This window comes from Equus quagga, chromosome 17 (assembly GCF_021613505.1).
Source record: "Equus quagga isolate Etosha38 chromosome 17, UCLA_HA_Equagga_1.0, whole genome shotgun sequence".
Classification (NCBI taxonomy): Eukaryota; Metazoa; Chordata; class Mammalia; order Perissodactyla; family Equidae; genus Equus; species Equus quagga.
In genome coordinates this window covers 55,588,086-55,612,021 of record NC_060283.1, presented here as the reverse complement: position 1 = coordinate 55,612,021, position 23,936 = coordinate 55,588,086, and the positions used below count along the sequence as shown (strand labels likewise).

Here is a 23,936-nt window from a genome sequence, read left to right as displayed (position 1 = left end):
AGCAATCAGTGTACTATTTAACTGATATGTTTTTAAAACATCAATATTAGAAACTAATACAAGCCTTCAATATTTCTGAGCTATTTCTATTAAAAATATAGTCCTTGGAATTACAGGGTCTTGAAAAATGAAAAGACAGTCCTTACATAAAAGAACTAAAAATGTACAATAAGAAGGAAGCTGTTTTTGTTTTAACAGACGGATATTTACATGGTACATCTGGTCCGGTCGCTTTTTGTAGGACAAAAGAGCTTTAAACTGACAATTAGACATAAAGAACAAACTTCTTAAGCTGAAAATTGTCAAACATTGAATAGGTTACAAAGTAGTCCTGTAAAAAATCAACATTCCTGAGGTGTTTAGAAATAAACTAGGTATTTGTTCAGAATAATGTAGACTTATCAACCCTAAGTCAGAGGAAGACTTCATGACACTGGAAGGTTCCTCAAATAGCTCTCACTCCTGGTTACATGATACGCATATATAACATCAACTAATTTTACAAAGTAATCGTTTTTAGGTCATATATCCAAATAAAGAATTATATACTAAATACTGGTTTCATTGAAAGCTAAGGTTTTACTCAGAATTTTATAGCAGGTTTTATTGAAAACACAAAGTAATTCTTACTTTCTTAAAATGAGATGAACAAAAAAAGTCAAACAATTCCTGCACTGATCTGCTTACTCAAGGATATTTTATTTATCTATCTTTGAACAAGACCTTAGTGTTACAAGTAATAAGTATGTTAGAAATATGGTAGTGTTAAGGAATATTTGGCTTTTTTAGAATATGAGACAATGAATAAATTTCCTTTGGATATTAGAATCTTTCATTTTCAGTTTTTTTTAAAATTCCATTTTTAAGCAATAAATAATTTTTTGTAAGAATCTGAATCCAGTACAATTCCACGGCCAAAACTGAATTTCAGATATGGCATAAAATCACTTGAGACTGTATGGCATTCTTACTTTTTTCTCTTTATAATTTATGCAAAGGAATTTATAAAATGCACATATACTATACATTTCCATATCCTAAAAATATCTACTCTTCTGTTTTAAATACTTAATAGGGCATTAGAGTACATGAGAAATATACCTGAAATACTAATTAGAAAAAATCTGCAATCCTAGTTTCTCCTAGATTTAAAAAATAACAAGTATGCTAAGTATTATCTTGATTAATAGGGGTCCAGGGCTTAATTGAAACACTATTTCCTCAGTGTATTGGGCGTAATAAAGATAATTAAAGGGAGTAATATATAACATATGAAGCACACTAATCAAATTTCTAGGAAGGAAAGGACTATAATCACTTGTTAAAGTAAAAATCTAACAGACAAACTAATAAAAATCCTTTTTGTAGCAGAAGCACTGAACTCATCATTAAAAACTCACATAAATACTGTTATAAATTTATATAAAGCAAATTAGATGATTTGTGCAGTAAATCTTAAGAGTTTAAAAAAATAAACCAGTACCTGTTATTTTCCTATAACTTTATATAATACTTTCTAATTTGTTATTTCTCTCTCCTTTCCCTCTCCTGTCACTCCCTCTTAAAATGGCATTTAAATGTCACAGAAAAAGATCTGTTTTTTTTCTCTCAGCCATTCATTTTGTTTTCAGGGTCACAATTGCTAGATATGTTTAAATTTAGCCAACATATCATAATAAAATAAAGCAACTCTAATGAAATATCCAGAACTAAGACAAACAGAATAGCTCTAAATAGCCCATAATAAATAAAAATATTTTTAAAAAACAAAAAAATCAAACACTGACGATTGTTGTACAAATAAAACTCAGATTGTATCATTTCACTTTTTTTTCCTGAATGGACAATATTTCAGAAACAGTATATAGCACTGCCATAACAAAAGTAAGAAAGGTTACAATTTCTTCCATTATTATCGAGAAAAGTGGGAAATAGGGGCTGGCCCAGTGGCACAGCAGTTAAGTTTGCACACTCCGCTTTGGTGGCCAAGGGTTCCCGGGTTCGGATCCCGAGCGTGGACCCACCTACACACTGCTCATCAAGCCACACTGTGGCAGGCATCCCACATATAAAGGAGAGGAAGATGGGCACAGATATTGGCTCAGGGTCAATCTTCCTCAAAAAAAAATGTGGGAAATAAGATATGGAAGTTGTTAGCAGGAATTATCTGCTACTGAAAACAGATTTTCACATTAATCTGATACTTCTAGAATTAATAAAATTATATTGTTCACAAATCATTGTCAGAAAACAAACATTTCCTTGGCAAATACTATCAAACACCACCAAAGTACTTCTGCTCTTTAAGGGGCTCTGATTTACTAGCTATTTGTAAAACGGGCATCCCTTCAAAATTTAAAAATGTTATCAATGACTGTAATCAAAATTTAAAATATGCAATCAAATTAAGTAATCACAGTTTTGTCCACTTAAACTTATTTTCTATTCCTGTGCGAAATATATTCTTCAGGTACTAATTAGCAAAAGTAAGAGAGGGAAAATTCAATATTACTTTACACTTTTTCCTGTTGGTGTTCAGCAAGAGAGGGAGCTTTTCCAAAAGTATTCATTAAGATGAAATGTATTTTAAATGAGCAAATTATGTTTGGAACTGGAAGAGCGAAATCAGAAACTGTCTACATCAGGGATCCTGGTTAGATTTAGGTTAGCAGACCGTAGCAGAGAAGTAATTCTGCTGTTGTGAAGATCATCTGACTTGAAGACCCATTCCATTTTATGCAAATCTATTTTAAAAAGTTAAAACAAACTGGAGGAAACTGTTAAAAAATGTTTGGAGTGAAGACTACTGTTTTACTTTTTAAGGTTTTGTGACAGTGAGTGACCAGCAGCAAATCACAGGGAGAAAAGATCACACATTGTATTTGGTATCATGTGATATTAGCAACATAGGGAGGTATAACCTCTAATTAAGGGACTTGACAAACTCACATAGCTAATGTGCAATGAGCCCATTCTAAAATCCAGATGTCCTGACCTCTTGACTTCCAGATAGCACTCTTTTTTTTTTTTTAATCATTTTGAGTTAACTTAATAAGGTTCAAGTTTTATGGAAGAAACATATGGGGCTGTATCATTTATCCGATAGCACAGAGTACAGATTCTGGAGTTTGGCTGTCTTGGTTTGAATTCAGGCTCTGCCTGTGTGACCTCTCTGTGCCTCAGTCTCCTCACCTGTAAAACAGGAATAATAATAGCGAGAAGCTCTCTTGACTGATGGCCTCTCCATTCCCTTTGAAAAGCACACTGACAGGAGCCGGAAAACACTGAATTTCTGGTGCTCATACAACACTTCCCACAGTTGAACTGATAGTCACTAAGCATCCGTTATGTTAGCCAAATTATCTATGCCATTTGTTATGATAATTATGTAAATTATTCAAATATCCATATTCCAATGATATAAGTGCAAAAATAAAGTTTTTTCTATAAAAACAAATTTTACCACTTTGGAAAGATTCAATAAAGGTGAGTTGATTTTTAAAAACGTTAAAGAATTGGAAAAGTGCAAAGATAATCGTAAATATTAGTGAAAAAAATTTTTTAAATTTAATATAAGTCTGATTGCTTCATAAGAGTCTTTAAGTTTTTTAGGAAACTGAAAATGGAATTAGAGCTGATGTATTATGAGTGTGATATGAGGCCAGAAAAGTTACTTGGCATTCTAAAACCAAACTCCTCAGTGAAAGAAAAAGGCCTGGTGTTATAGCCAAAGATAAATGATTAAATGTATATTTTATATTTATATTTTTTAATGTAAAGATCTTTTTTTATTAAAAGAATATCCCATGTTACTAGACTTAAAAACTACCTGGTTTTGCTCATATGAGATAAAAGGGCTTTAATTAAAGAAATAATCCATGGGAAGTGCTTAGTACAATACCTAGTATCCAGGGCGAGCTCAAGAAATGCTGGATATTATCTGTAAATAATCTAACTATTGGGACTACACAAGCAAAACCGAGATCATATAAGATTGGGAAAAAAAAAAAAAAGAAAAAAAGCTAGCAGTGACTGAATTTATACCGTATCCCAGACATTTCTGAAGTGTTCAGAATGCTGAAGCCCCAAACACTCCTGTGCCGTCCTGGCCAGAAGACACAGTCCTCCTCAATGCTCGCCCTTCCAGCCAAGGAAACCAACGTTCCCATAAGTCATCATTTCCATATAACAAGATTTTCAATTGGGTTTTGAAGCAAGAACCCAATCAGAGAATGGCAATTCTTTCCAGGAGTCACTCCTGTTACCTTTCATTGTCCCCAGGCTCATAACAAGTTAGATCGTGATACAGTCAAAATCAAGGCCTGATCCAGGAGGGGACAGCCTATACACTGAAAGAATTGCAAAAGTCTGCCAATTTGTATCAGCACGAGTCTAGATAGCATGTAAGGGAATGGACTGATTCTCAGGCTTTTACCAAGAAGATGAACTAAAATGCTGAATTGGGCCAAATTTATCACTATATGTGCATTTACTTGGGATTTCGGATTTAATATACTGCCTTGAGCAGGTGGGAGTGACTGGTTTATTGAATCTTTGATTTAATGATGGTTGAAATACTAAAAAGTTGAAATGTCACAATTTTTCTGGCATAGCAAAGTGGAAGAATTCCAAAAGCTCAAGTTAGTAAGAATACTGGAAAGGATCTATTACGAATCACCCTGGTCAGCCCTCCCCTAATCATACCCATGGAAGGGTCTGCATGACTTTCCCTTCACCAAAGAATTACACCAGTGAGGAAAGAACGAGTATGCCTGAAAAGCTTTATGGTAACTGTCTTCTCTAGGCTGGAGAGAACAACTGGGCTCCTTGATTTACGTGATCCCAGAGTAGCGGAGGCTATGAAGTAGGAATTAATTTCAGGAAGGTGCAATTATCTTAACAAGCCATAGGATGACATGAGGTGACAATCAGAGTGTTTTGTGCCACAAGGTTCTATAGCAATGGCTAATTGATTATGGAGTCCCCAAGAACGAAAAAGATGGTTAGACTACCAACGTGCTAACTGATTTACATTGAAAGAAAAACTCTAGGTCTTGGGCGCAAAATCCCAACTTGAGTCACCATAGTGGGATTCACGATCTCTTATCGAGTGCCTAGATAAGCAATAAGCCTATTCACAACACCCTGGGTCATATAGTTTCAGGTGGAGACTGAGCCCCTTTCAGGAAGGGCCCTGAAACCTGGCCACCCATGTATGCTATGAATCTTCCTCTAAGTCATTTCAGAATTACCTGTGGACATTTATGATGGTGACTGTGCACTGGGAAAAGGAAAATACCAAGTCTTTCTCAAGGCTTTTAGACAGTTCTATTAGATTAGCTCTGAACTGACATTTGTCCCTGGAACCAGAATTGCCACTGTGGCCCACCAGTCAAACTGGGGCCTTATGGAGGTCAAGATATATATGGAGACTTTACCCAAGTCCATCTGACAGTATTGTGGGAACAAATATATTTAGTAATGGGGAGAATACTCACATTAGTTCCCTGACCTATGGAGGGAAGGCCATCATAAAAAGCCAAGAAAAATGCTGTCCAATGCAAATATGAGTCACATATGTAATCTTAAATTTTCTAGTAGCCACATTTAAAAGAGGTGGAATTAACTTTAATATATTTTATTTATCAAAAATTTCAACATGTGGCCCTAACCATATTTAGGTGCATAATAGCCACATGCGGCTAGTGGCTACCATGTTAGAGATTGCAGTCCTAGAATTATCACCTCTCCCAAGATAGTAAACTAAAACGGGAAAGACACGGAGTGGTGATTCCTACAACCTTTGTACTCTTTGTTAGGCTAACGCAAGACCTAGACGGTTCTGGGTTCTGTGGATGAATGCAGACTTAATCACACCATAATGCCAGCGGCAGACGCAGCTCTAGCTGTAGTGTCTTTCCTGGCACATATTAACATAGCCCGACTCCAGGTATGAAGCTATTGACTTAATTTCTTTTTAAAATAGTTCCTTATCAACAGAGATAATCAGAAGCAGTTTGCGCTTACACTGCAAGGACAGCATACTTTCACTATCTTACCTTAAGGCTAGGTCAACTCTCCTCTCTGTCACGGTATAGTTGAAAGAAATGTTGTTCATCTTGACATCCCACAGTACATCAAGCTGGAACATTACATTCGTGGGATTATACTGATTGGACATGGCGAGCAGGAAGTAGTAAACAACTGAGATGCCTCAGTAAGATATACGATAGAAGAGAGGAGATAATCTCCATGAAAAGTTCAGAGACTTGCAGCATTGGTGAAATTTTATGGGCCCAGCGATCTGAGTTCAGAGAGCACTGGGACAAGAAATGGATCTGCAGCATACCACTGCTGTGATGAAAGCTCCCTAAACCTTTAGCTCTAAGATCCAGCCATGCAATGATTTTTTGAAATGCTGTATGACATCTTGGTCAAAAGAAGCATAAGAGTGTAGATCTCTAATGGTTTTGGAGTAAAGGCATATGATCTTCTACCAAAAATTATTACTCTATTTGAAAAGCAGCTCCTAACTTGCCATTGGACTCTAGTTAAGACTGCGTACTGGTCCATGGGACTCCAGATGACTATGTGGCCCAAACTACGAAAAATGAACTAGGTGTTACCTGATTTAATATATCATAAGATGTGCACAAGAGCATTTCATTGTTAAATAAAACTTGGACCATGCAGGTTTGGGAAGCCGAAGCATACTTCATGAGCAAGTAGCTCAGCTGTCCCTGAGACCTGCTACTTCTGCTTCACAATCTCTCCTTCAACCCACATCTACGGCCTCATGGGGTGTTCTCAACGATTAATTAATGGAGAAGGAAACCATGTAGACTTAGTTTGTAAATGGATTGAGTGGTACTTGGTACTAACTGTGACTACTGTGTTCCAGGCCCACTGAAGGGGGCTGGTCCTGAAACATAGTAGTGAAAGGATATACCTCCAGCAGACAGATTTTCAGATTGTATATTTTACACGGAAGGAGAGAGAGCTGAAGTAATGAGACACGGCATAGCCATACGGTCAAGGACGTGGAAGAACAAGACTGGAAGACTGGTGACCGAAGGTCTAGGGCAGAGTTATGTGAATGAACCTCTCAGAATTGGCACAAACTGTGACAATATGGTATCCTAGGCGAATGCCCTCTAAAGGGCATCCACTATGGAGAAGATTTTTAGTAATCTGGACAAGATTATCTGATGGATGACCCAAAACAATCACACAATCTATTTTAAGAATGTCATTCAGATTCCTTTCCTAGCTACCCTGGTAGTTGCTGTAGGGGCCCATGTACAAAGTGACAATGGGAGCAGGGGTGGAAACTATGTATGGATTCGACAACATGGACTTCTCCCTACCTATGACTAATTTGACTACCACCACTGCTGAGTTCACAGCTTTCCAATGCTGAGACTCCAATATGGTGCCAGTCATTCTACAGGAGAATGACCCAGTCAGCTGGAGGCAGGTAGGTTATGTGAGACTCCTTCCAACATGAAGGAGGCAAAAATTTACCCTCAGAGGAATTAATAGTTATCCAGATATATATTTACAGATATTCGGGATATAGATTTCCTCCCCTTCCTTCAGTACTTTTGTAAGCTCCTCTGCATGGATTTAACAGAATGCCTTAAAATATTGCCTTCAATTAGAACATTCATTTTATGGCAAAGGACATACAGCAAAGAGCTTAAACCTGTAGATTCCACTGATCATACCTCATGCCCCATCATCCAGAATCAGCTGGCTAAACGGAGTGATAAAATGACCTACCAGTGGAGTGGTTCGTGTATGGTTGCTAGCTGGGGGAAGTTTGGGTATCTTCTATAGGATATGATATATGCCTAAAGCCATCTCCTCCATGGCTGGAATACATGAGTCTAAGAAGAAAGAGGTTAGGGTAGGAGTGGCCACAAGACAAAGCGATCAAATAACTTACTTAAAGGATTTTTACTTCCTGTGCTGAACTCTTGGCATCTGTGTCAGGGGACCTCAGTGTCAGGGGAGAATATTTCCACCAGAGATCAGAGTTCTGGCACTGTCATATTGGGAGCTGAGGCTACTCTCTGGCTATTTGGGACATGTCAAGCTACTCAACTAACAAGGAGAGAAGTGGGCTATTGGTTGGTAATTTTTCCAGATTACCAAATGATTTGGGATTGTTGCTATATGCCAGGGCAAGGACAACTATGTTCGGAACTCAGGAGATTCACTGGGACACCTCTTAAAAAAACTTGCCCAATAATCTTGCTTATTAAAAAATTGCAGTAATCCAAGGAAGGCAGAACCACCAAATACACAGAACTTGCAGGAATGAAGGTTTGGGTCACCCATCAGATAAAAAAAGTTGTCAGTCCAGGTGCAAAAAAGAAAAGATGGAATAGGTATTGCAAGAAGAAATCTATAATAATCAGTTTGAGCTTTCTGACCAATTAGAGAAGCATGGACTTTAGCAGTTAGGTTTCACGTCCTATCTATTATGAAAAACACTGGTGATGGTTAACATTTTAGATTCCAGTTGGAAGTATGACTGAATTGATATCACCCCTTCATGCTGGAAGACATCCCTCTCCTCTTCCTCTCATCATTCCATTAAACTCTTTTTTTTTTTTTTTTTTGGTGAAGAAGTTTGGCCCTGAGCTAATATCTGTTGCCAATCTTCCTCTTTTTACTTGAAGAAGGTTGTCCCTGAGCTAACATCTGTGTCAATCTTCGTCCATTTTGTATGTGAGACGCCGCCTCAGCATGGCTTGATGACTGGTGTGCAGGTCCACACCCAGGATCCGAACCTGTGAACCCTTAAGTGAGGAAGCGGAGTGTGGGAACCCAACCACTATGCCACCAGGCTGGCCCCCATTAAACTGTCTTTAATTAGGCAGTCTGCGTATGCTATCTATTCATATATCTGCAAAAAATATGACTCGATATACCAAATTGCAAAATTAGCATGATAGCAGTTATAGAGACCATGCCTTTATTATTTTTAACCTCAAAGTAGTAATATATTTATTTACAAAATATACAACTTCACAGAAACAGCTTTGCTTTATATACACAAACTTTATAATTACATAGAATCATGTAAATGATGTCAAGTGTGTTGCCTGGCCAAAGCCAATGGGGGTGGCCTACTTTTGGGGTGACATCTTTCCCTCCCTGCACCTCTTCATTAGCCACCAACCAGGAGTCCCTAGATGGGCCATGCCTAATTTGCATAACAAAGCTGGTTGCAGCCGCCCAGCTCAATCTAACACAAAAACTAAGGTGTCTTAAATTCTTAGACACTACCACAGGGATAGATCTGTTAAAAGAACAAAAAGGAAATCAAGGAAACAGATGAATATGAATGATTTCCAGAGGTGTAACCAGGCATTGAACCTAAGAGCAATACTGCTATCCCAGGTAAATTAACATATTACACTAAACCTCAATACTCAAAGCAACGCAATTTTGTAAAGAATGAAAACTTTCAATGAAATCAACTTCATGCAATAGGTACGTTCACAAAAACTGACGTTTTATATAACCCTTGGTCAACTCAATAATACTTTCATAAGCCAGAAAACATGGATAGCTAAAGAAAATAACTCTCATGTCTTAAAAATATCTTTCAATAGAGTGATTTTTATAATAAAACAATGCTACTTTAAGTTGTAATTTTCATTGCAAAATTTTAAAATAAAATATAAAATGTCAAAATTGGAAATAGGTGCATTATTTGGAATCAGGGAAGACGTGAATATATATACTTAAAATATTTTGTTTTAAAGTTTGCATTAATTTCTTTTTCTGTAACTGCCCCAAATTTAAGAGTTAATGTCTAAAATAGTTTTACATATTTCACATTCATGTTAAAAAACTAAGTAAAGCCTTAAGGATTAACGGGAGAAATGTAAAGAAAGATAATACAAGCATTACCTCACAATGCACAGTGCTGTCTAACATAATTTGTCAGTGTAGATGAAAATATCACTTCCATCATATCTTCATATTAAAATTAAATTTTAAAATGTCATTACGGACAGAAGGAGTATATAAAACTGACTTGAGAGTATTCCATATTAATTTTTCACCTTTAACTTCTTGGTTATGGCAATTCATGCTATCAGTCAAATGAGATTCATTCAGATTTCTAATCATTCTCCCTCTTTTATGCACTATATTCTGGCATTTTTAAAAAATCAAACTTATTCTAGATTTTTTTAATGATTATTTATGAAGCAGAGAAAAGTTTCAGAGAGCATCCACTAACTATAATTTGAGGGTTAAAGAAACAAGGAGAGTTAAAACGGAATACAAAATACATTAACAGCCAATTTTCTAATGAGCATAATAGCTTCAAGTTTAAAAATAGCAATATTTGATTTCCCACTGAGGTCCCAGCCTGGGCATCACAGCACTCAAAAAATATCACAGCTCTCTTCTCCTGTAGGACAACATCAGCATGTAACTCTGATGTTTTACTAGATTTTCAATTAATCTGGATTACCATAATTACCGCTTTATTAATAACTATAAAATTTTAAAATCATAGAAAATTTACAGAACAGCTTTTCCTTACTTCAAAGGCTTGGCATAAGAGACACTTCAGTTGACTGTGCTCCTTTTTGCTAAGTCTATAAGTCTAAAAAGAAGGACCATATGCATCCTGCAAGATTTATCATTATTCAAGGAACACAAAAACATTGTCAAGATCATTCCTACTATATGCCAAAGCTATAAGTTACTTTGTGTTATTCTATAGCACTCTTCTGGAATTCTCACATTTTAGCTCTCTTCTCCAAGAGCTGGTGACACTCACCAGAGTGGGTCCTGAGGTGTCCTGTGAGGGCGTCCCTTCTTCTACAGGCATAGCTACAGAAAGGACATTTGAACGGCTTCTCTCCAGAGTGTAACTTTATGTGTCTCAGAAGGTTGCCCTTCTGAGTAAAAGAAGCTCCACACTGGTTACAGTGGAAGGGACGTTCACCTGCAGGAAGGAAAAGAGGTGGGAAAGTTCAAGTAGGTCATGTGCAAGTGACTGATCTGCTGCACATTGTCAACCAGAGCCAGTTCTCTGTGCTAAGAATGCTCATCTCCCTCCTCAGTCTTCTAAATCTTTATCTTCCTGGAATTTGCTTTGCTAATACCAAAGTGCCAAACTTGAAGTCAAGTGTTGTTGCCCCTCTTCCTATAAATTTCACAGGATTCCTGTCATCGACTGAAAAGAATAACAGTAATAGCACTGACCATTGGTTAAACGAGTTGCCAGCACGTTACCGACTTTACTGACTGCTTTACACACAATATTTCAATCCTCATAATGCCATTACTAATTGGGTAAATAATTTCAATTTACAAATGAAGAAATTGAAGTTCAAGTATCCAAGTGTCTGATTAAAGTTTGACTACAAAATCTTGCTCTCTTTATTGTACCTTTAAATGAATTTTTAAAAACCACAGAAATTTTGAGTTTGAGTTAGAAGGGACCTTTAGTCTAACTCTCTCATTTAGCTGATAATTTTCTTATCCTGGGGTCAAAGAGGTTCAATAAATTAAATAGGTTACAAAGCTGATTACCAAAAAAATCTCCTAATAGAGCCCAAGTTTCTCAATTCTAGCCACTAACAGTGAAACCTTTGAAAAAGTTTCCTGATATAATCAGGAAAAGTCCAAAGAAAATTATTCATCCAGACATTTCCTGTATATTCTCTTTTTGTTATGAAAATCATGGGTTTGATAGGAAACTTGTCTCCTATTACTGATGTTGCTATAAAATTGTTTGTCAGAATTATCGGTTTAGTCTGTTGCCATTAACTGGCTGTCACTCATGTCATCAAACATAAAAACATGTAGCTGATGAAGCAGTAAAACTGGCAAGTAGGGTCTACTGATAATTTTAATCAAACCACAAAGGAAACACTATTAAATTTGTCTATCTCTAAAGAAAGGCATGAAATAAATTATAAATTAAAATATAAGGAGTACAGATATAACATATTAAAGTTGAAAGTTGAGAATAAAAAAATTAAAAATTCCTTTTTGGTTAAACTAGACCATATCTGTACTTGAGATTAGATGATGATTATAATTTCAATAATTTTTAAAACATTTTAAACTCAGTTATCATGCTTAAGATCTTTGAAACATTCATAATAACAGTGAATAATGAAACCTCAATATTTTGGGGGGCCCTTTAATATAAACTCAATGATTCTTTTTATTAAAGAAAACTAGAAGACACAAAGAAGATAAACTGTGGTCACTTTCTGGCAGTGCCCACTGCACATTCTATCATACAGATTTGTTATAAAACGTAAAGAAATTGAAAAATGGATAGATCAGACGTATCTCAAATTCATTAGTACTTGCTCATTTTGGAACTTAATAAGCTACATACCAAAAAAGGATAATCTGTGTGTGTGTAGGAAGGGTTAAGCTTTTTTCTTAAGAAATCTGGAGCTCTTACGAGCCAAGTTTACAAAAAGACCTATGCTGATGTATTAGTTGGAAAAAAATTATCCATCATGTTAAAGTTACTTTCAATTTTATCTTATTTAACTTTGATTCATTTAGTAAAACCAACAAATTAAATAAACACTAAATACAGCTTAAAAGAGAAATACTTTATCTAAAACCTTTCATATGAAGGCTTACAAAATAAAGTTTTAAAATAAATCTAATTTTGGTAAATCTTTTTATTTTACACACAGATACACATGCACACAGATACCGCTTAAGTGAATTCTTTGACTTTTTTTCAATGGCATAGCAGTCTACAACTTTTTAAAATCAGAATTTTTTACTCCCCACCCCTGCCATAAAATCAGCAATAAAATGAAGAAGGGAGCACTTTTTTCATGAAATTAACTTTTTAGACAGTAGGAAAATAGCAAACGTAATTATACTTTTCACTCTGAATATTTGATTTTACTTTTGAAATCTACGTAGAGGCAAGTAGCAAATTAATATGACATAACTTTAAAAGGAATTACATTAGTGTGGTGAACAAAAACATCTAAAATCACGTTGCCTTTGGAAAACACTCCCGTAGCACGCTGAGATCTTCCTTAAGCTGCCTACAATCAAAAATTTAAAAATCCCTAAGTTAGAATTCTGCATTTGTCATTCAACATAACGCCAATCTACAAATAAAAAAATAATAAAGATAACTCTTTTTAAGATTAATTTTTAAACTCATCTAATTGAGTTTTATGAGACTAGTGACATGGTAATTTAACTTTTACATTTACAAAATATTCCAGATATCTTCAAATATTTTTTAACATGAATTACTTCTGAATTTATATGATCATCTTTAAAGGGGTAGGAGAAGCGACAAGGGGTCTATATGTATTAGGAACACCCCTGTGCTGCTGAGTGTGTAAGCCCTGGTGTGGAAGCATTTGCTAAGGATATTCCCACGGCTATGGGAAGTGAAGGAAAGAGATATGATGAAGGTAATCAGTCATGCTCCCATTGTTGAGAAGAGGAAAGAGACAATGATAATAATGAACTTTGATTTTAATCAGATGAAGCTTTGAGTAATCCTGATCTATTTTACATGAATCAAGTTTTGATTTTTTTTTTAATTCTTGGATACTAATCCTATGGCTTTACTCATTTTGGGTTGAAATATGATTAACTACTCTTAATGTCTTGATTGAAATAATTATTTCAACAATTCTCTGTTTTTTATGTGTATGTTCCACACAAAATTTAGTTGGAATTACAGCGAAAACCCTCAATAACGCTACTGTTGGAGACAAGGATGAAAAGTGTTTAACTTATGAGGTTTTTTCTTTCTTTTTTTTTTTTTATTTATACTTCGTTATAGTCCAGGAATAATACAAATAGAAGTCATATCCAAATCTGTTTAATAACAAATCAAAATTAAGTGGGTTGACTAATTTTTTCTAAAAAGTCATCCCTGTAAAATGTGAGTAATCCTTTTATCCGATGTTTTCAGATATCCTGGCCTAGGCATTAAAGAAATACGTAAAATGATCTGATAATTAAGTAAAAGGTTCAGTTAGCTACTTATATTGTCTATGTAACTTGAAACAACACGTCTAAATTATTTCTTTCTTAACAATGTTTTTTCTTTAATAGACTCAATCATTGGTCCTTTTCCAGTCTTTAGACCTTGTGTGAAAAACATATTACTCATGTTTTTCTTCAGATATAAATAAAAGCAGATTTCAGGAAAACTCCATGAATTTACGAAACACATTAGTGACACAAAGTAATCCAATTCAAAAATGTCAAAATAGCATACTGTATTTGTGATAACTAATCCTTCTGTAGGTGGATACACAAGTCTGGATTAAGAACTTTGGATCCGGGAGAACAATTAAGATGTACTCAAGCTATCCTTCATTTCCACTGTCAATTTTTTCTGTAATCAGTCTACTAATCTACTCAAGGATGAGCAGATTCACTGGATGAAGTAACTACTATTTTTATTATGGAATCAATTATATTTAAATATTTTAAGTACTTTCATAAACATATTTCTAGATCTTTGTTTCAATGTTTAGTTAAAATGCAAGCATACATGCATCAATTTGCTTTGGTAAATCAAAGACAGAGAATGCTCCTGTGTCAGATGGAACAACCACCTACAAATTATGAAAAATCCCAAGTACCTGTAGAGAGGACCTTGGAGCAAGAGAATGGCTCCACAATGCTGCAATGTATAAAATGTGCTGAAAACTTGAAGTCACAAAGATGGGAGAACTCTACCCCAAAGAGGGGCAAATTTAAGAATATTCTACATTTATAACGTTTGCATCAATTCATGTTTAGGCATGAATTGATTTACTGCCCCTACTTCTTTATTCTCCCTATCTTCCCAGTGAAGAGTGCCTGGAGTATCCGATGACAATATTACCTGATTACCTACTAAAGTAGCAATACCAAAGACGTAACAGCAAGCTCTTAGTAAGACATGGGAACTGGCACTTCTTAGTATGAAAGAGAAAGAAGAAGAAGTGAATTAGATCTGATACTCCATGTCATTTTAATGAATTGGGTGGTTGCGTATCTTTTTTCACTGTCAATTTTATATTAGATATTCTATGAGCTAAAAACACACAAATATATATTTCTCAAAGGCTTGATAAGGATTTAAGACAGTGCCTTTTATACTAGCTATAAATAATTGGTGAGGAGGGAAGTTGTAAATTGAATGGTATTAAGGAGAAAACATTTGTTTAATGACTAGATTCTGATTGCATTCTTTCAGTCTACTTTAAAGAAACACAAATAGATTTTGCTATTCTCATAGTACTAACATGGAGTTGAAAATGTCATGATCCACTCAGATGTATAAACTGCGTCATCAGAAATACATATAAAAATAGCTAATTTAAGGATATATGACAATTTCAAGGTCAATAATGTGTGGCAGGTATCCCAAACCCCTCTACGAATGGCAACTAACTTTAACAAAAATCTTCCAGATCTGAAGAAAGTGAAATAATTTTCACAAAACTCCAAGAAACATTTATTAACAATAAAAGTTCATACAGCTGCAAGAGGACTTTAAATGGCTGTTCAGTCCATTCTCTTGCCTTCACTAGGTGAGTGAATCCCATATTCACAGGGCTCGTGGAAATCTGTATAACTATTTAGAAACATTTTCCGTATCAACTAGATGATTCTCAGAATCAAAATAATTCAGCTCTAGTACAGTAGTAAATATCAAGTGGACAGTACAGTGGGTATATAATTATTATTGTTTACAAACCAAGCTGATGAAGATCACTGCAGATACATTAAAACATTGATTAACCGAAATTTTCAAGAGAGCATACTCAGGTTCTTTGAATTTTCTTAACTCAGACCATAAAATGTTTATTGAAAGCCTTCCAAAAAATGTTTTTAGTATGCTTTTAAGTCTTAAAATGAACACTCTGTGCAACTCAATTGAAAAGTCATGAGACTAATTTTGTTTAGTTTGTATAATGCTAGATGGGAGAAGTTAGACATGCGAATGAGTGTCATCTTCCTCAATAGAATCAGTCTGAGATACTGAATACATTATAACTTTCTTTGAGAACTGCAGTAAGAATTACTTCATGAGAACAACAAACATAGACTCATTATTTCAGTCTTTTCCTTTTTTTTCTTATCAAAAATGACACCAAACTTGATCTTTTAATTTTTCCATGAGACATTTTTAAAAATTAAAGAAACATTAGCACTAGTAATATATTTTAAAAATCTAATGCTATTTAAAAAGGAAATTCGAAACAAAAAGTAAAAATGTAACTGACTATATGGTTGGAATAAGGGTATAGGCTCTAAAGTGGAAGATTTTGATTAAGATAACACTATTTGAAAGCGTAACTTCTCACTACAATTTTTAAAGTATCAGCCTTATAGTAATACTTTATCATAAAACATCAGTATATTGATATGGCAAGCTTGGTACACTTGAACAAAACCACTCTTGGCATCGGGAAACTTTAGTTCTAGCCTCACAGTGCCCTTAACTACATGACAGATAAGGGACAAATCCTCTGACTGTTTTGGGCTTCAGTTTCTTCATGTGTAAATGAGAGGTCTGCACTAAAAAGACTCTGATGTACCTTGTATCTCTCATGTTTTCAGCATCTACTTATAAAATTGAAATAAAGTTAACCTTTTAAATTTTAAACTTCTTTATTGTGATTTATTTCTCTTCCAAAAGAGTATCATATTTTAAACCTCTGAGTATTAGTTATTAATATTTAGCTATATACTACTACTTTGCATTATAGTAAAAGCTATCATTACCTTTAAATCAATTTTCATATGAACTCGAAACTTCTTCGTAAGAGTCAGTGATTTGCCTATCTTACCACAATCGCATCTGTTTTTCAAAATTTTTTCTTATTTTGCCAAAGGATTTGAAAAGATTTAAATAAGGCCTTCTCATTCAACTGGACTTTTATATTACTGAAATGTCTAAAAGTATATATTAAATTAATCTGAGGTCTCTTTCCTCACCCTATTCCATGATTACACATTCCTACCCGCACACCCACCATCCTTTGTTAGATTCCACCCTAAATATCTCCTTGCAGGACTTATAATCAAAAATCACAGAAGATGGTAACATCCTTGAACTAGGGAAAATAAGTATCTGCCTTCCATAGAGACCCATGGTAGGCAAAGATTGATTGGAAATTGTATTCCAAGAAGTTAACTAGATAAGGTGAAAATGATCCACCCCTACATAAATGCACGAGTGCCATTTTACAAAATAAACTCTTAGCTAGCAAACTCTATTACCCGCCCACGGGTATGGCAAAATATGTATAGAAATACAAAACGATTAAGTTACACAATGAAATTCTCCTATACCTGTGAACCCTTATCATATTATTGCTATATTAAGAACTGTGGAAACTGAATCCCAAACTTCTTTTCTGACATGCTACTCAGATTTGAAGGCTGGAAGTCAAGACCCAGGCTACTCTCTGCTTTTCAGCAATCCAATACTAGCAGAATTTTGAAAAGGTAGTTTCACCATTGCCACCCCTGAATGAAAAGGAAAAAGAATAGATGTCAGGTAATATCAACATCAGATGTCACAGGCAGTCATCAGGTTATTCTTTCAGCTGCTTACCAGTGTGACTCCTTTTATGTACCATAAGCACATTGGGCCCAATGCAAACCATGCCACAGACGTCACATTTCAGTTTACCATTCGGAAGCCGGATTCCTCCCTCGCCTTGAAGCTCCTGGACTTTCCTGTTGTCAGCCACCTCGCTGCTCTCAATGAGGGGTTCCTCTAGGCCGCTACCTTCATCATGGCCCCTGATCTCATCTTCACGGCTCAGGGGCTTCCTGTCACACTCTTCATCACTCTGCATTTCTAGCTTTACTGAATTTGCTGCAATTTAAAAAGAAGACAAGAAGACATTTTAAATGCATGTTATGTGTTGTCACCTACATTGCTTGTCCACCCACTGCCATTCTATTAACATGGTTGGAAATGCTATATTAAGTAGAATACAGTCCCTACATACTGTGCTCTATGATATTTTAGTGAAGCTTTGGCATGAAAGTGAAGATGTTTCAGGAAAGCTCTAGATAAATAGAAGGACACTGTATTTCCACACTCATTTATTTCTTTAACTCAGTTATATACTTTTTTTTTTTTTTTTTTTTGCTGAGAAAGATTTGCCCTGAGCTAACATCCATGGCCAATCCTCCTCTTTTTTTTTTTTTTAAGTTTTTTTTTGAGGAAGATTAGTCCTAACATCTGTGCTGATCTTCCCCTACTTTGTATGTGGGTCACCACCACAGCATGGCTGATGAGTAGAGTAGGTCCATGCTTGGGATCCAAACCCGTGAACCCAGGCCGCTAAGGTGGAGTGTGTAGAGCTTTAACTGGGCCCAGTAATATACCTTTTAAGCAAGTCTTTAAATAACTCTAGTATTAGCTTTTAAGTTTGTCACTAAGGATACTGAGACTGAGGTAGGATCATGGAAGAGACAAGATTAGATACTGCTTAATCCACTGAGCCACGATTCCTCTTAAATTAACACACGCACACACACATGCACACACACACACTTCACCTTCTCTGTTTGACGTCAGAGTACTTGTGCCAACCCGCTTCTGTACTGAGCATGAGAAACAACTTGGGATCTTACACAGCAAACGTCTTAGACACATGAAGGCACACTGTCAAGGCAAATACCTCAAAATCAGACTAAACACATATACTTACTTAAGAGCTGTATAAACACAGGGCCGAGTGCACATGTTCTTAAGCTACTCTGCTTTTTTTCTATATGAAAAAACATTCTCTATGGAACACATTAGTCTGCAAATCAAGGTATTCCAACTTTAATCTTTGCACACCAAAAAGCAGTGAATGACAGGAATGGCATAGCATGCATGCACGCACTTGTGACTGTTAAGAAATTTAATGCTTTCTGTTTGCTGTTTTTGGATCATCCCACAGAAAAGTTGGAATTTTGTTAGCACAGCCCTCATTCCGGATTGCTGACAGAGTCTTTTCACAAAGCAGAAGCAAGCTTTAAGTGAATAACAGTTTTTTATCCAATGATCTTGAAATTTCTTAAGAAATCATATCAAAGTTACTGAGCAAAACAAATTATTGGGTATTACTCGAATAGAGGAAATATTTTCATAAAAAGGAAGTAAGTTCTTTTCACTGCAATTGTTTTCTTAGAGAAACCACACATTCTGTGATTTGTCGTTGGTACTCAGGCTAGCTGGTGCCATCACCATGGCTCTCCCCACTCCCTCCCTGGAACTCCCCTGTGAACAAGAGGCAGTGTGCTACGATGAGATCACTGGATGGAGTCAGGAGAACATGGCTATCGTACGGCTTTGACATTTACTAGCAGAATAATCTTGAACTAATTATTGAACCTCTGAATCTTACGGCTTTCATGTGCAAAGTAGAGACAAATTTAGACTACAGAATAAAGTTTGAGCCAGAACAGTTTTGCTATTAAGACGGAGGATCCTGTAACCAGCCTGCTTAGATCTGAATACTAGTGATGGTACTCAGTACAAGCAGCATCACCTTTGGCAAGTTACTTCAGTTCTCCACGTCTCTACACAATGGGGATCAATAGGGCCAATGTGAGCGTTAAATGCGTAAATAGAGAAAACGATCTTGGCTGTTATTTTTCTCTCGACATACCGTGCTGTATTTATTCCATAAGGTTTTTGTGAAGTTCAGTTAACTTAAAGTATGTAAACTACTCTGAGGTCTACAAAGGGACGTACAGCCTTCCTGGCCCCATCTCTAATACAGTATCTACTATATTGAGTTTTACCCTATTTACAAATCAGTACAGCTTTACTGGTTTTTGAAAAGAGTAAGGACAATACTTTATGCCTCTTAAAACCCCCAACAGGATCAAGAAATTTGTGGCATATAGGGGGTATTTCAGGCAGTATTCACTGTGGTGTTTTATTTCATTAAGAATTGTCTTCTCTTTAAACTTGTTTTATATGTTTAAAGAATCCTTGAACATGGTAAATAAAAATTAATTAACATAAAGGATAAAAAAGGTAAATTAAGTTCTTTTCTATCCAAAGTTTACCATCCTTCAGTTCCTGTCTCAAAAGCAACCATTATCCAACTGTGTGTGTGTGTATAGTCTCTCTTTCACACAAACTAGATTGTACAGTTCACCTGACCCTAACTTTGCTTTCTTCATTTAACAATATTTGTTTAGTACCTTCCACATTAGTACACAGAAAACTACACTGTTCTTTTTAATACTGCATAAAATCCATTTTATACCTGTATTACAATTAACTCATCCAGGCTCCATCAACAGAAATTTAAGATTACTTCTTGTTTATTGCTACTATAGACATTATTGTATAATACCACACAGAACTGTCAATCTCATAGTCAAAAATTGGTATTTCACTATAGTTTTTAATCTACATTATTTTTTATTATGAGTGAAATTGTGCATCTTTTTTCTGTTTAAATGTTTGGTGTTATTTCTCCTTTTTTGAGAACTATCAAAGTTCTTTGCCCATTTTTCTAGGTTGTCAGTCTTTCCTCACTGAATTTAAATCTTTTGCATACTAAGGAACTTAACCCTGTGTCTGATATGTTTCGCAAATATTTTGGTTTATCTTTTTGCTCAAGGGTGTCTTTTGGTATGTATGCTAATTTTACATTTTGAACTTCTAAAGTTTTCAATGACAGCTTCCAGATTCTGTATTTTGTTTCAGTAGGTTTTTCCATACTCCAAGAAATTCTTCCATAATGTTTTTTCTGGGAAGGAAGATTTTTCTTACCAATGTAAAACACTATTGGTTACCTAGGCAACCCCATCTTTCATTCAGAATTGTCATTTAAAGGGAACATTAGGAAGAAAACAAATTAAAAGTCTGACTTTATGTAGCATGTTTTCATATACCAACCTGAGAGAAAATTGTCCCATGCAGCTATTTTAATTGATGTACTAAAGATTACAAACTTCTCAGCAATGCCATGATTTATGTTTCTGGACTAGTCAACATCTGATAAGCTACATTTAATGAGCAAAGTCTACAGGCTCTTCCATTTCAGGAACTGCAGAAACGCATAACAAAAATGTAGTTTTTGAGTCTGAAACTATGGGCCTCTTAAATTTCAAAACAGCACAGAATATTGAAGAATATGACTTGATGTTACATTAAGTTATCATCTTTTCCCTAGTGAGAATATTATAATATGGACATCAAAACATAATATCAAACATGGATAAAAATGTCATTTTAAAAATTATCAGACATAGTAGTTAGAACTTTCTATCCACAGAAGAATATTCTTGAAATGAATATCCAAAAAAAGTATACATTTGCTAGAACTGAAATATAGAAGACATGGTAAACTATAGTAATCCTCTCTCTAACAATATTATACTGTAAGGAATTACATGTTTATCATGTATGAATGTACACACTATTGCTGTACCGAAATAGTAAATCAATAAAATGCAACACATTTTAATATGTACCTCACAGATTAAATTTTACATATATATGGTGGCCTATGTACAAAGAAAATCCTATCCTAATTAACTTTTAACCCATCTCACTAAAATTCGGTTGAAATTCTAGGGATGAAACGCAATTAATTAAACAAAGCAGTCTTCAAATTTTAACTGTTAAATAGATAAAAATTTCCTTACTCAGAGAATATAAAAGAAATTCTCCCATGATTTATTTTCACTATTTAAGATGTTTCTAATTTTTTTTTTTGAGGAAGATTAGCCCTGAGCTAGCTACTGCCAGTCCTCCTCTTTTTGCTGAGGAAGCCTGGCCCTGAGCTAACATCCATGCCCATCTTCCTCTACTTTATATGTGGGACGCCTACCACAGCATGGCGTGCCAAAAGGTGCCATGTCCGCACCTGGGATTCAAACTGGCGAACCCCAGGCCACTGAGAAGCGGAACGTGTGAACTTAACCGCTGCGCCACTGGGCCGGCCGCAAGATGTTTCTATTTAATGTAGAGCACCTAACATTTTAATTCATAATTGATTAAATTCAAGTGTTTGGTAAACTAAAGCATACTCTAAATTACCACTTATTTATTAATAAAAGAGTTGCATTATGATTATTTGTAGCTATAATATATAAAGCTATTATAACTATTAGTCATTGTATAATAATATTCATAATATATTAGTTATCAAATCTTTGAAATTAAATTTTCAGCCTTATTTCTTTTACAATTTTATAAGTATTCTCATAAATGGGCTAACTTCTATGAAGATGAGAACTTCTTAATGTCAGTGAAATGAAATCTTGTTATAACAAATCTTAACACTAACAATTATTTTTCAAGCTTGTTTCCTTGATATGAAATGAAAAACGTAAAATTCAGGCATATGTGTGGGAATTTACACACATTATTATATACTGACAAGCAATAATAGCTTAATAAAAACATTTTGTCAGAATAAAACATTAGCAATGAAAAGGGGATGTGAAATAAGATTTTAATTAACTGATCAATTTGTTCTCTGCTATTCAATATTGTAGTCACAAATAACTACAGTATACAGATATTTGAATATTTTCAATAAACAAAATAAAGAGGTTTAATATAAGCATCTTTTCTTCTTAACATAAAGAGATGATATGGTTTACACTTTAAAATAAAGGAGAAGTCAAATTTTACAGCATTAATGATCAAAAGTTAACTGTTACATAGTTTTTTTGTTCATTTGTTTTGGTGAGGAAGATTGGCACTGAGCTAACATCTCGGCCAATCTTCCTCTATTTGTTGTTTGTGGGATGCCACCACAGCATGGCTTGATGAGCAGTGCATAGGTCCATGCCTAAGATCTGAACCCACAAACCCCAGGCCACCAAAGCAGAGCGTGCAAACCCAACCACTAGGCCACTAGGCTGGCCCCCTATATTGATTTTTTTTAGTAGACTTGGAGGTTTGTGAATACATGGAAAGGATAATAGTTAATAGAAAAAACTTTTATGATCAATTTTACATAGAAAAAGCTTTGAATATATTTCAGGATAAAAAGTTCTACATATCTATACAAAAAATTGCTTCACAATGAAAACACATTTATGAATTAAAAGTTTTCCTGCTCTTCTTGATGTTCTCAAAATATTATTCTTGAACATTAGAATATAGCTTACAGATGCTATAAAAACACCTCCACTTACAGTTTAGTAGTTTCATTGCCTCCATTTACAAATGATGATACGAATGCCGAGAAGTAAAGAGACTTACACAGGAGCTCTTATGATAATGACTCCCAGGCCAAATGACTGTCAATTATAAAAGTTTCTTCAGTAACCACACTGGGCTCTCTACACCCAAGGGCTTCAGAATCATCATTGTTTCAAGACACATAATAGTGATGGAGAAAGTCACACTAGACTTGCCTTTAATTCATTCACATGGTATTAAATAAAGAAATAACCGAATAAGGGTATTTACACAAGTAAACAGATATATCTCATTGTAAAAAACAAAAATGTAGAAAACCAAATGGGGAAAAATTGTTATTCTGTAGTTTTTAAAAATAAATTATTTTAATTCAGCTTATGTCATAAGCAAAATTTTCTTTGCCACTTTTATACTTTGAAAGTCTTAAAAAAAAAAGACAACTCAAAACCCAAATATATACCATTTAAAAATGAAATGAAAAATAAAATGTACACTGCTGTTCTATAACTCATAGATCTCACACTCGTAGAACTCATCCACCTCAACCAAGAAGAAACAAGGACCAAAACTGAATTCTCTTTAAAAATCACTGAACCAGCAAATATTTATTACGTACCTGCCACTTGTCTAATACTCTGCTAACAGTGGTTTTGAAGGTTTAAGACTAAAAGCTGAAGAATATTATTCCCTTAAATAAGAAACTCATATTATCACAATAGTACATACTCAGAAACAGGTCATGAAAGAGTTCATGAGTAAGAAT

General features: G+C 34.9%; 1 protein-coding gene across 10 annotated transcripts in view; it reads right to left on the bottom strand.

Moving 5' to 3' along the window:
• The window catches only part of IKZF2 (IKAROS family zinc finger 2), a 159,406-nt gene that overhangs the window by 44,176 nt on the left and 91,294 nt on the right, over positions 1-23,936 (bottom strand). For 9 of the 10 annotated variants that reach the window (XM_046644124.1, XM_046644126.1, XM_046644123.1 and 6 more), the window contains 2 exons: positions 17,606-17,872; positions 10,811-10,978 (listed from right to left, as the gene is read on the bottom strand). In XM_046644124.1, the coding sequence (XP_046500080.1) occupies positions 10,811-10,978; positions 17,606-17,872 (435 nt within the window). The remainder of the gene's footprint in view (positions 1-10,810; positions 10,979-17,605; positions 17,873-23,936) is intronic. The other variant, XM_046644129.1, reaches the window with a different exon arrangement.